The 12,035-nt window shown below is 46.9% G+C and overlaps 1 protein-coding gene across 6 annotated transcripts in view; it reads left to right on the forward strand.

Annotated features, from left to right (window-relative positions):
• Positions 1 to 12,035, forward strand: part of ILDR2 (immunoglobulin like domain containing receptor 2) — a 44,310-nt gene that overhangs the window by 11,327 nt on the left and 20,948 nt on the right. For 4 of the 6 annotated variants that reach the window (XM_074532017.1, XM_074532013.1, XM_074532003.1 and 1 more), the window contains exon 4: positions 9,427 to 9,483. The exons of the other annotated variants lie outside the window; for them this stretch is intronic. In XM_074532017.1, coding sequence (XP_074388118.1) covers positions 9,427 to 9,483 — 57 coding nt within the window. The remainder of the gene's footprint in view (positions 1 to 9,426; positions 9,484 to 12,035) is intronic. 6 annotated transcript variants of the gene reach the window in all.

The raw sequence follows: 12,035 nt of genomic DNA on the forward strand, positions 1-12,035 counted from the left end.
CATGGCTCTTGTGTGAACAGATTTTGCATCTTGTGATGGAAATATTAAAAAGCTTGGGGTGATAGTGTGTAGGTGATCTGTGGAGGTGTACAGTAGAACATGTCAAGCATTCCCTTCATCTCCTACCAAAGGTCAGAGTTTAATTGGTGTTTATATTTGGAGCTGTAGTTATCATCACCAGGTAAACCAGACTGAATGGGTGAGTGGCTGTCACAGTGCCATTGCCTCTCCTCACCCCTTGAATGTCAGCCAAACAATGGACAGTTGGAGTGGAAGGTCAGAGAGTGGAAGGTCAGTCTGGTCACTCCAGAGAACAGTGTCACACGCCTGTGTAAATGCACAGTGTGACATCTGTGTATCATCTGCCACTTGGTGACAGACCCAGGACCAACCTGTGTGGGTTCAGGTGAGGTTATCTCTGCCAGGTGGCAGTGGTAGCTGTTAAAATCCTCTCCTGAGGTCCTGTGTCTCTGCAGTGATGAGCTGCTGAGTTTTTGTCCCTTTTTCACCTTCCTGTCTGGGATTTGGTGTCTTCCTCTTGTATATCTACAACTGTGCTCAGACACCAGTGATGAGACAGTACCATGGTAACAGGAAAAATTGTTTTTTCAGTGTGTGCAGAGGGCTGTGGGGAGAAAACACAGAAATCCCCTCCTTTGGAGCTGGTTTGATGTCTCTGCCCCCAGTTCATTGTGGTTATGTTGGGGGACACGTGGTTTAGGCTGCATCACCCTTGACCACATGTGCTTTCCTTTTCCACCTCTGGGGCTGACCTTGCACTCCATGCAGCTCTCTGCCAAGTTTGGCAGCAGCATGAGAGCAGACTTGTCGTGGGCTTGCTTCTGCCTCATGCTGTTAGGCAGCTTCTGTATATTGCTTTTCCTGGGTAGAGGCAACATTCCAGCTTTTGGTGCAATCCAGGATTACCTGCCTGTTTTCTTCCTTCCCCCTCTTCCCCTTCCCCCTCTTCCCCTTCCCACCTTTTTCTTTTCCTTCTGCCTTTGCTGTTACTTTTTTCTTTGTTTTCTTTTATCTCTCCCTATTGATGGCTAAAGGATGAAACAGCCAGTGATGAAAATACTGTTTCTTAATATTCTGCATATTCTGGGATATTTTTTGTTCCCATTGCTTGGAGGGAGACACTGAATACAGATGTAGGTTGCAGCAATTTTACAGTCCTAGAGGACATGTGATAAAAGGGTTTTGTTTGCTGTTCTGCTGCTCTTTGGGTGGAACCCAGATTCCCTGTTAGAGAGTTTGGAGCAGCAGAGGGATAGTGTGTGAGAGATGCTACGATTCCCAGAGCACATTGCTGTTTGCTCCCTGCTGACAGTGATCTCCCAGATACAATTTACATTGCTTATTTTGGGGTTGCTGCATGATTTCAGCATAAATTAGATTTTTGAATAGAGCAGAGGTTCTATCCACTCATGTTATCCTTGGGGTGACAGAAAAATCAGAACGGAAAAGGAAATAGGAAAATATCCCTTCAAGTGGTTTCATATTAATGCCAGGATAAAAGGGCAGTTTAATACCCTGTTGAAACCATGAAAGGACTGAGAAGCAAAAATGGTAGATATCATACTAATAGCATCAATAAATTAATGGAAGTTTGTTTAGCTAGAAGTGCAGGGGCCTGCTATTATACAGTGAATCATACCATGAAAAATTGATCAAAAGGCACTTTATCACAACTTAGAGCAAAATCTAAAACCTGGGCAAATTACAGTATTTCCTTTATTTTTTAGGAAAGTGATCACAGAGACCTTCAGTGGCCTCTTGAGCAGCCAGGGAGCCTGGGTCATGATGGGATTGCAAGTTGGGTTTTGTTACCTGGATGTGTCATGTTGACACTCAAAGCTGCTGGTCAGCATCAGAGAATCCCATGTGCTGTCCTCATGTCACGCCTGTTTCAGAAAAGCATACAAGCATTTGTTTATATCCATTTGTGCTCAGCAAAGCTGATAGGATTTGTAAATCATACCTGATGTTAGGCATGTGTTTATTATGTTCTTTGCTGAAAAGACCATTCGGTATCTTCTGCTTAGTCAGGGACTTTAACCCTCTCTAAGGGAATCAATGAGGGAAGAGGAGTGGCAATCTCTGTCTCAGAAACACAGGAGATTGGGATGGTGAACCTCTTCTAGAGTAAGGAGAGAATTTAAATTAAAAAATACAATTACATATTTATTATATTTTAAAAATATAGTTGAGACCTTATTATTTGCAACTGTCTGAAAGGAGGTTGTAGCAAGGTGGGGCCTCATCCTCAAGCTGTGTTGGGAGGGGGCTCAGGTTGGACATTAGAAGAAATTTTGTCACATAAAGGTTGGTTAAACATGGGAATGGGCTGCCCAGGGAGGTGTTGAAGTCACTGTCACTGAGGTGGTTAAGGAAAGACTGGATGTGGCACTCAGTTCCATGGTCTGGTGGTGTTTTGTCACACATTGAGCTTGAAGATCTCAGAGGTCTTTTCCAACCTACAAGACTCTGATTCTCTGATATATGTGCATTTTGATGGCATTTGGAATCTCCAAACAGGATGTAGTGTGCTGGAAGTTGTATGAACTCTGCTTCTGCTGCAGACTAGTCCAGAACTTAGCAATTCCACAGCAGGAATCAAGTGAATCTCCCTGCACTCATGTGTTTTATTAGAAAAGGAGAACCTTTGCTGACATTACAGCTGCGTTAATGAATCCCTTTGAAACTTTATACATTTTAATTTTTAAACTTTTTAATGTGATTGAATCTGAAAGGCTTAATCCTAAATTGATGAAAGTCTACATTGCTGTCGTGGTAGCTGGCAGCTAATGTCCTGCTTCTTGAAACACAGGCAGTGCTATTAATCATATTGTTATTTGTAGCCCCTGTGTATTGCTTTTTTATATGAGAATGTCAATGGGCTTCAGTGAAGTAATTCATTGCAGCCTTTCTGAAGGGAGCTGCACGTGTACCAGTGCAGGGATGCAGCGTGCCTGGAGTAACCTTCAAACCAGAACCACAGGGCAGTGGCAGTGCCATCCTGGCTTCGTGTTGCCAGCTCACATCAGGAGGCAGTCCAGCTTCATTGCATGGCCTTGCATACAGCCCAATAAGCCTTCCCAAGAGCCAGAATTCACTAACCAGGTGCAGGGACCTATGGAAGCTGCTACACTGCTCCCTTCCCAAGCTGGAAGAGCTAAAGAGCAGTGCCTGAACGTACAGCTCAGCACAGCTGGGCACCCTGGAGCCCATAGGTCTATGCAAGCTTGGTGATGTTTGCATTCTGAGATTTTACGTAGCTTAGACATGCTTCACAAAACAGTGACTCCATTCCCTGTGAGGTTCTGGAAGAGGCCAGAAAGTACTCCACTAATTCCAGTTGTTGGTTTGATGCTTTGGTTAGTGATCCATGCACTTTGCTAGACAGATATTGCCAACTTTCTTTTCCATCCAATTCAGCAGCTAATTTTACATAAACTGTGTATCAGTAAAATATTATTTTATGGTGAATCATAGAATCATTATGGTTAGAGAAGACCTTCAGTGTCACCGAGTTCATCCTTTGATTGATGACTACCACCTCAACTAAACTGTAGCACTAAGTGCCACATCCTGTTGTTTCTTGAACACTTCCAGGGATGATGACTCCACCACTTCCCTGGGCAGCCCATTCCAGTGCTTAGCCACCCTTTCAGTGACAAAATTCTTCTGATGTCCAACCTGAAGCTGTCCTGGCACAGCTTGAGGCCATTTCTTCTCATTTTGTCACTTCTTCCCTGGGAGTGGAGTTCAACCCATCTTTCCACACCCTCCTTTCAGGCAGTTGTAGAGAGTGGTAAGGTCCTCCCTGAGCCTCCTTTTCTCTCCAGGTTAAACATCCTCAGTCACTCCTGATCAGATTTGTGCTCCAGACCCTTCCTGAGCTCCGTTCCCTTCTATGGACTCACTCCAGCCCCTAAATGCCTTTCTCAGAGTGAGGGGCCCAGACATAAACACAGGACTTGAGAGGCCTCACCAGTGCTGAGCAGAGAGCAATCACTGCCCTGCTCCTGCTGGCCACACTGTTCCTGATCCAAACCAGGATGCCACTGGCCTTGCCCACCTGAGCACACTGGCTGATGTTCGGCTGCTGTTGATCAGCTCCCCAGGTCCTCTTTCATTGCAGTTTTCCAGCCACTCTTCCCCAGCCTGTGGCTGGAAAATGCTGTGGGAGACATTCTCAAAGGCTTTATTAGGTCCAGGAAGACACATCCACAGTCTTTCTCTCATCCTCTGAGTGGGTTACCCCATCATAAAAAGGGATCAGCTTGGTCAAGGAGGACTTGCCTTTCCTAAACCCATGCTGGATCCTTCTGATCCTCTTGTTGTCCTGTATGTGCCATGTGTTATTCCATAACCTTCCCCAGCACCAAGATCAGTCTGACAGACCTGAAATTCCCCAAGTAAGAAGCCGAAGCTTCTCCCATTGTTATGCTTTAAATAACAACAATTAGCACTTGAGGTTTGTGTTAATTTCTGGAGACAGCTGGCAAATAACATTGGTAAGCTGACATCTTCTGCTGTTTATATAACCAGACAGTATCCATGTAGGCTAAACCCAAAATTTAAAAAGTCTCACACCCATAGTAATAGTAGTAAAGAATGTAAAGTAAAGAATGTAGATACATATCCACACAGCATATTGTACAGTAATTAATGTGCTAATAGAGACATGTGTTGACTTTCAGTGAGGATAAATCTCCACTGGGACACGTGTGTATGGTGTGCAATGCTAATAAGGCAGTTCTTACTCAGCAAAGTGACTCAATAGCTGGTATAAATATAGCCAGGTTTGGAGTCTCTTCTATGCCAGGAGAGACTGTATAATAAAATTTGACATGATTTCGGAGATTGAAAAGTTCTTGGCAGAATTTTCCCTTACATGATGTTGGTTTTAGGATTTTGCTCTGATTTGCTGAAGAGCTGCCAGTAGCATCCGAGCCAGTGCTCGGTCACAGGAGCTGGCAGAGTTGTGCTGGTGGCCTTGTGTTGGGGATGTGTTGGCCCACATCTCAGCTGGGAAAATGTCTGTGAGCAGCTCCATGGAGAGGGCTCACCAGCCCTGAGCTGTGACCAGAGGTGGGTGGTGCCTGCAGGGGAAGGAAGTGATTGCAAATTTCCTCTTAAAAATCCTGGAAAAGTGGGGATGCACTGCCCCAGACCACTGTGCTGCCTCCTTTGGAACCTGCTTCCAGTCCCCCTCATCCTAGCCCTGCCTACTCCTGGTTATTTATTTCACACCCATTAGAAGTGCTACTTGTTGCCAAGGTTTTTTACCCCTGTTTTCCTCCTTATTTGCCAGCGACAGCCACACGCTGCTGCTCACAAAGCAGACCGGTGTGATTAAAAGACCGCGGTTACCAAGGCAGCCATGGCAACAGCCTCCTTGGAGGTCTTTGTTGCCTGCTAAAACTTTGATCTCCAAAAGGGGCTGCTGCTGTTTCTCCCTCCAATTGAAGGGAAGGATGGGAAGAAAGGATAAAGTTTACTCCAAGCAGAGGGAGCACAGAGGGACGCTTTGCAGAGCCGTGCTCCCCCCAGTAAATCTCACAGCAGCTGCCTTGGAAAAGTGTCTGATTTACAAGGGCCACACTTCCTCTCCTGTGCTTTCCAGCCTCTCCTCAGGCCAGTGTCCCTTGCCAGGGGCCTCTTGCTGTGACATGGCTTGGCAAAGTCTTCCACCACTGAGAAGGAAATAATTCCCTCTGTAGTTGCTGTGTCCTGTGATCACACTGCAGCAGGTTGGGCTGTGGAAGCAGCCTTCAAACAGGAAAACAGTTCAGCAGTTCCTGCCATAGTTACCCAATATTTATCACATTTATGCAACTGCCAGTATTTGCCATGTTCCCATATTTACCCAATTGCCATGTTTCTGACTGCACCTGCGCCTACTTTATTCATGCCATCATTTCTTTTCAGCTGCACCACTTACCCTAATTATTTTTGTGTCTCTTCTCTGCAGACTCTCTGCTAATTGTGTGCTTGACTCCAGGTCTTCCCTGCTCCGCTGCTATTTGCTCACTGCTCTGTCGCCTGCCTGCCTGCTGTGTATTAACTCCTGTCCTCGCTGGCCTCTGCTGTGTGTCTGCACCTCTTGGAGCTGCTCTGCATCCCCTCAGCTTTTCCTCTCCCATCCCTCCTCCCGTGCTCTGCCAGTGCAGATGGGGTGCTTGCAAGCTCCGTTGCATTTCAAGGCTGGCAGGGGCCTGGGGCGTGTGAGGTGCCTGGTGAGAGGCCACTGTGGGCAGGTAAAACCCTTCAGCAGCACGGTGGGAATAGAGATGCCACGTGTCCCAGATCCTTGCAGAATGAGGACAAGCTCCTAGCTCTGACACAGTCACCCGGGACAACCCTGGAAATCGGGGCCACTGTCTGTTCCCTCTGTCCCCTCAGTGGTGGGAGCTTGCACAGAGGACACAAAGCTTGTGTTGGGTGGGGGCACAAATCTGTGACCCAGCAGTGGTGCCCAGCCATGGCTTGGAGTGCCTGCAGCCCTTTCTCAGGTGGGCAGAACTCTGTGCAGAGATGGTGTGGCCAGATGGTCTCTTGGCAGCATGTTTTACTGAATTGTTTCTTCCCCACCTGGCCCCAGCATCCACTTAAAAACTTCCTTGAAAGAAACAAGAGAGAAGGAGGTTAGCTTAAAGCCCATGAAAGGAGCATCCTAGACATGGAGAGATGGGTGGATGCTGGCCATGGGTGCTCTGCCTCCTGCCTGCTCTTACAGCCATGAGTCCAAAAGGATGCCCTGCTCTCTTTTTTGGGCAGTGTGTGACCCACGAGGCTGCTGCCCTGGCATCCCCTCTGTGGCCACCACAGGCTCTGGGCTGTGCCTGTGTGGGCCAGGCTTACAGAGGGCAGGAGGTGAGAGCCAGTGGCAGTGCTGTCCCTGTGTCCCCTGGCTGGCAGGACAGAGGGATTTTTGCTCCACTTGTTGCTGGCACAGCAGCAGAGGGAGGGAAGTCGCCTTCAATGAGGGACAGTGGAGGGAGCCTCCTGTTGCTGGGGCAACCACAGGCAGCCTCAGCCTGCTGGCTTCCCTGAAGGAATGGTGTGGGGAAGGGTTAACCAGGGGATTTGTCCAGCCTGGGGCAGGGAGGGGGCTGAGCTGTGGAAGCTGCTGGGGCAGGCAGTCCAGGGGTGGGCATTGTGCTCAGCCGGGCTGGGCGAGGCAGGCAGAGTTCAGGCTGAGCTGTGGTGGGATTTGCTGCTGCCTCGGCTCCTCCCAGGCTTTGTGCATCCCTGCTGGGGGCTCTGGGGCCCCCAGGGCTTTGTGAGTCCCCTTGGCAAGGCAGGGATGCAAATTCCTCAGGCAGATCTCTGACAAGCCAAGTGAGGCTGCACAAGCAGCCTCTGTGCTGCTTGTGGGTAGCGCACAGGAGCTGCTTTGGTTGTGTTTGTTTGTTAACCAAGTTCTCAGGCACTGTTGTATTAAGTGATGCTTTTCCCCTGTGGGGCATGTGATTCCTTTTGGACATAGTAGGTACCCAGCACTATCAGAGTTTGAGGCTCTCCAGGTAGGTTGAAAATGAAGCAGGCACCCGTTTATTAATGACCATTTGGGAAGGAGTTTCTGCTGTTTAAAGGTGTAATTTCCTGGCTTTTTTTACCACAAATAGACACCCTAAATTAGCTGTGTACTTCCAGCAATCTGTCCAGTGGCATCTGCTCTCACACTAGGGCTGCATGTGAGCTTGTGCAGAGGAAATAACACATGGGAGGTGAGCTACATGCTCATGTCTGTCCGTATTCTGCATGCACGTGGTTCATGTGGGTGCTGTTCACATATGCACAAAAGGCCTGCAAAAGAATTGCATATTTTTTCAAAATAAGGAATATAATTAATATGCACGTGGAACATAACAAGCTAGTTGTGAGCGGCTTGGACACTTGATCCTTCCAGGAAATGGACTGCAAAGAATGTCATGAAACTCTCTGTAAATGTAGATGAAAATGTTGCAGCAGACTGGTGGCAGGAGCCCTCCCTCAAAGAGGTAGATGGGGAGCAGTTATGTGAAGCATCACCATGCTACCTTTTGCTAAGGATTCTGGACCACTTCATCAGGACGGGCGTTCCTGTGAGTACTAGTGAGCTCTGATGAGTTGCAAAGCACTGCCTGTAGTCATGGTACACTCATTATGGCTCCAGCAGGCTTCCTTGTGGATTTTTGATCTCTACAGAGCCCCTGCTGAAGCACTGAGAAAAAGCGGCTGGTGGGAATTTGATTGTAAAAACCTTCAAGGACAGACTAGAGGCCGAGGAGCTTGGGATCCAGTTCATCACTGTGTCTGAGTGCTGCTAGTGCAGGACCTGGAGGGCATGTGGGGAGGTTAAAGGTAGCTTTATACCACTTTTGCATTGGCTTACCCTTAGCTGCTCCTTTGTAATGCCCACAATGTGTGTCTCCCTTCAGAGTGCAGCTCTCCTACCATATGCATGTCTTCTAAAATCCCAGCATGATCCTGGGGCTCTATGGGAGAGTTCACAGCACAGCTGCACTTTGGGCTGTTCTGCCAATGCACAGGTGTGAGTAAATTACAGCTGAGCACTGTGCAGGATGTTTGCTGTCTACTGGAAATATCCCAGGCATTCTGTGCCAAAACAAACAGGCACCAAGCTGCCTTTGGGCTTGGAGTTTGTTTGTTTGTATTTGGTTGTAAATTATAAATTTGAAGCTGACTTGCCTTTTTTTTGTTTGTTTGTTTTTTTTGTTTGTTTGTTTCCTTTCTCTTTTGCAAAGTAATCCTAAAATTTCTACACGAATCCTTCCCTGGCTGGTTTGTTTCCATTGGGTATTGGCTTTGTCACACAGTCTCACCAAATAATTCTCGTGCATCTCCAAATAATTAGCAGATATGCACAGCATTCCTCCAAGGCTCCTTTCCTGGAGTTGTCAGTGCACTCACAGAGCCCCACATGGAGAGCAGCATCCATGGGTTTTGGAAGCACGTGGCTGATTTATCAATAGCCTTGGGTTAAGTTAACGATGTTTCATATCTGTAGAAACTACATCAGTATGTTTCAAAAATAAACTGTGTCCTTTTGTTTAAGGGCTGTTGTGCATTTCCAGGAGCTTTTGCATGTGTAGAGCATAACTCCAGGAAGATGTTACCATGTGTAACCATGCTAAAGGGACTCCTTTTTCTTGTCATTTTGTGCCTAGATTGGAGAAGCTCTGTTCCAGATTCTTTCCCCCCAGCTCTGCTGATAAAATGCAAGGACACAGAAATGGCAGAAGTGCAGAGGCACCGAGCAGGATGACATCTGTGGTTGATAGGAATTCACATAACACAGAGTGCAAGTGGGCTGATGAGGAAGGGAGCTGGAGGCTAAGGCAGGGGCTGGGGAGTGTGTTTTTCTTGCAGTAACCTCTCTCCTTCTTCTCCTCCTTCTGTCTTTTCTAGGCAGGACAGGGCTGCTTGCTGATCTCTTGCCCAGTTTTGCTGTGGAGATTATGCCAGGTATTCAGTCATTTCACCCTTAATCATCCATTCCTCTGTCATCTTGTCTGTTTATCCTTCCGCAGCATCTTTATGTGGTGTATGTTTCACTTGTGTGCGTGTTTTACCTGGGGATTTAAAGAGAAAAGCCTTTCAGTTACTGGGAAAGTGCTGGGTTTGGATCCCAGGGAGCTGATGCTGGGAGCCACATACAGAGATGGGTGATGTCATGCCAGCATGCATCAGTGTGAGAGCAGAAATGCCAGAGCTGTTCTGGGGATGTTTTCTCTCAAGCTCTCTGCTCTCCCTCTGCTAGCAGAGAGGAAAGTGTGCTTCAGCCTGGGAGACCCCTCAGCCCTGCATGGTGGCTCTGTGTGTCAGCTGTGCAGTCACAGCTCCCCAGAGCTGGCCTGTGCTCTGCTCCAGCATCAGCACAGATGGCAGCACAGCAGGTGCTGGGAATGGAGCATTGGCTAGCACCCATCAGTGGCACAGCCCCTCTCATGCTGCACGGCCAGGCCATGTTCTTGGTGGCACCAGGTGGCTGGGCCCGACGCGAGAACTCCGTGCCCGTGATAAATCCCTTGCTAGCCAAAACTAGCGAGAGCCACCAGTTCTGGCACTGCTTGCACTGGAGACAGAGGCTGTGCAACAGATTGTTCTTGAAGGGGAAAAGCTGTGAGAATATTTAGCCTTCGAGTCATCTGATCATTCCCTGGTGGTGCCCGAGGAGCGTTTCTTTCACACGTTTGTGCAAAAATGCAACTCCACATAAACGTGTGAAGCTATTTTAGAGCCTGTCCCAGAGATGCAAACAGAGAGAAGGCAGACACTCACCCACCTCCAGTGTAAACCAAAGCTCCCTAGAATTCCTGCATGGCAGGAGAGGGATTGGTCTTTTCAGCACAGATAGATAACAGTTGATTCTCTATTGCCTAACACTTTTCCCCCCATTATTTAGAATTTTATTGAATGGGTATAAAATTATGTTGTGTAGGCCAGATATCTTTCTGGCGCCCTCACTGCATGGGTAGACAACAAGAAAGTGTAAGATGCAGCAGCAGACCACATTTCAGCTGTTGGTGTTGCCTGAGTAAAGAAAAGCAGATACTTCTGTGAACACAAACCAGTAGTTTCCAAACAGTGGGACACAGAGCATGTCGGCTTGGTAGTCATTTGAATCTCGGCATTACACAGTTGTATTGGGAACTGGTTAAATCCCAGTTTTGTTTTGTTTTAAAGGAAGAGCCAGCAGGCTCTTTTTGCTGTTTTGTTAACCTCATCAGAAAAGGAAATGGTCTAACTTCCTGTGAAGTAAAATCCTGACTCACAGGTCCCTGTGACTGGGACACTGATTTCAAACATCCACTTTATATGCTGAGTGAGTATCCTGCAATGTGCAATGTACACACTAATCTGACCCCCTTTTGTACTCCTAGGATGCTTTCAGGAAGACCACAGATACACTTCTAATGGACTTGCTGTCTGTTTTTTCCTCTACCAGGCTTTTGTCCTTTATGGAGTGGCTGTGAACTGTTCACTAATAGCTTTGGAGATCTGACATCTGAGTTTCACTGGATAGCTGTGGCTGGCCACTTGTGTCAAGCAGTACCATTTCAACTCTTTCTCTGTGTCCATGGTGGTTGCAGAAAACAAGATGAGAGCAGAACAAAGAAAAAGCCACTAAGATGTTGCTTAGATTGGCACAGATTAGGAAGTACAGGACTGGAAAGGATAGTCTGGCTCTCTATCTTGCCATTCTCTCCCTAGCACCATGTAATTTCATCTTTCTGTAAGATCAGCAAGCTTAGGAGTGGCCTAAGGTTTGGCCTTTCTCTTTCCCATTGGCCCACTTTCTTTGATAGGCTTCTTTTAGCTTATCTCTACATCACTGCTCATCTATTTCTGTCCATTTATGTAAGATCTTTAACTATAATACCTGCTTTTCCTGCTGCATTTATCCTCCTACCATATTTACAGGCAGGAGCTACATCTTCCCTCAGCCTTCTGTTTAATAGAGTAACTCAGCAGGCTTCAGCTCCCCTGCTGCCAGGCAGGCTCCAGTCCCTTCATCCCTCAAATAAATCCCAGCTCTCCATTGGCTTTGGCCTAAATTCATCTTTTCTGCTGCAAAGAGGACCAGAGCTGTATAACATCAGTAACTCCAGATGAAGTTAAGTGCAGAGGAGGCATTGTGTGATGGCACAGATATTTTCTTAATACTGCTGGAAATTCTTCCCTTATTTGGCCTAGGATTACATTTGCCATTTTTTGTGGCTGTATTGCATGAGTGGTGACAGTAATGCTATATATACTGGATCATTTCTCTTGTTCAGTTTTTCTCAACCAGTGAAGTCCTGTTCAGAACAGAAATTGTTCTTATCTTTGAACCTGTGACACTGCATACTTTGAAATTCAGGATAATACTGCTTTTCATATTTCCTATTTTAGACCCAAGGACAACTGGCCCTTTGTATAACATGTCCCAGCCTTTAGTGCATCCCTACTGCTTACTGTCATGATATTTTAGCACATTGTTATTTTCTATGTCAAGGTAATTTATGAAAATATTA

Source organism: Zonotrichia albicollis, chromosome 2 (assembly GCF_047830755.1).
Source record: "Zonotrichia albicollis isolate bZonAlb1 chromosome 2, bZonAlb1.hap1, whole genome shotgun sequence".
NCBI lineage: Eukaryota > Metazoa > Chordata > Aves > Passeriformes > Passerellidae > Zonotrichia > Zonotrichia albicollis.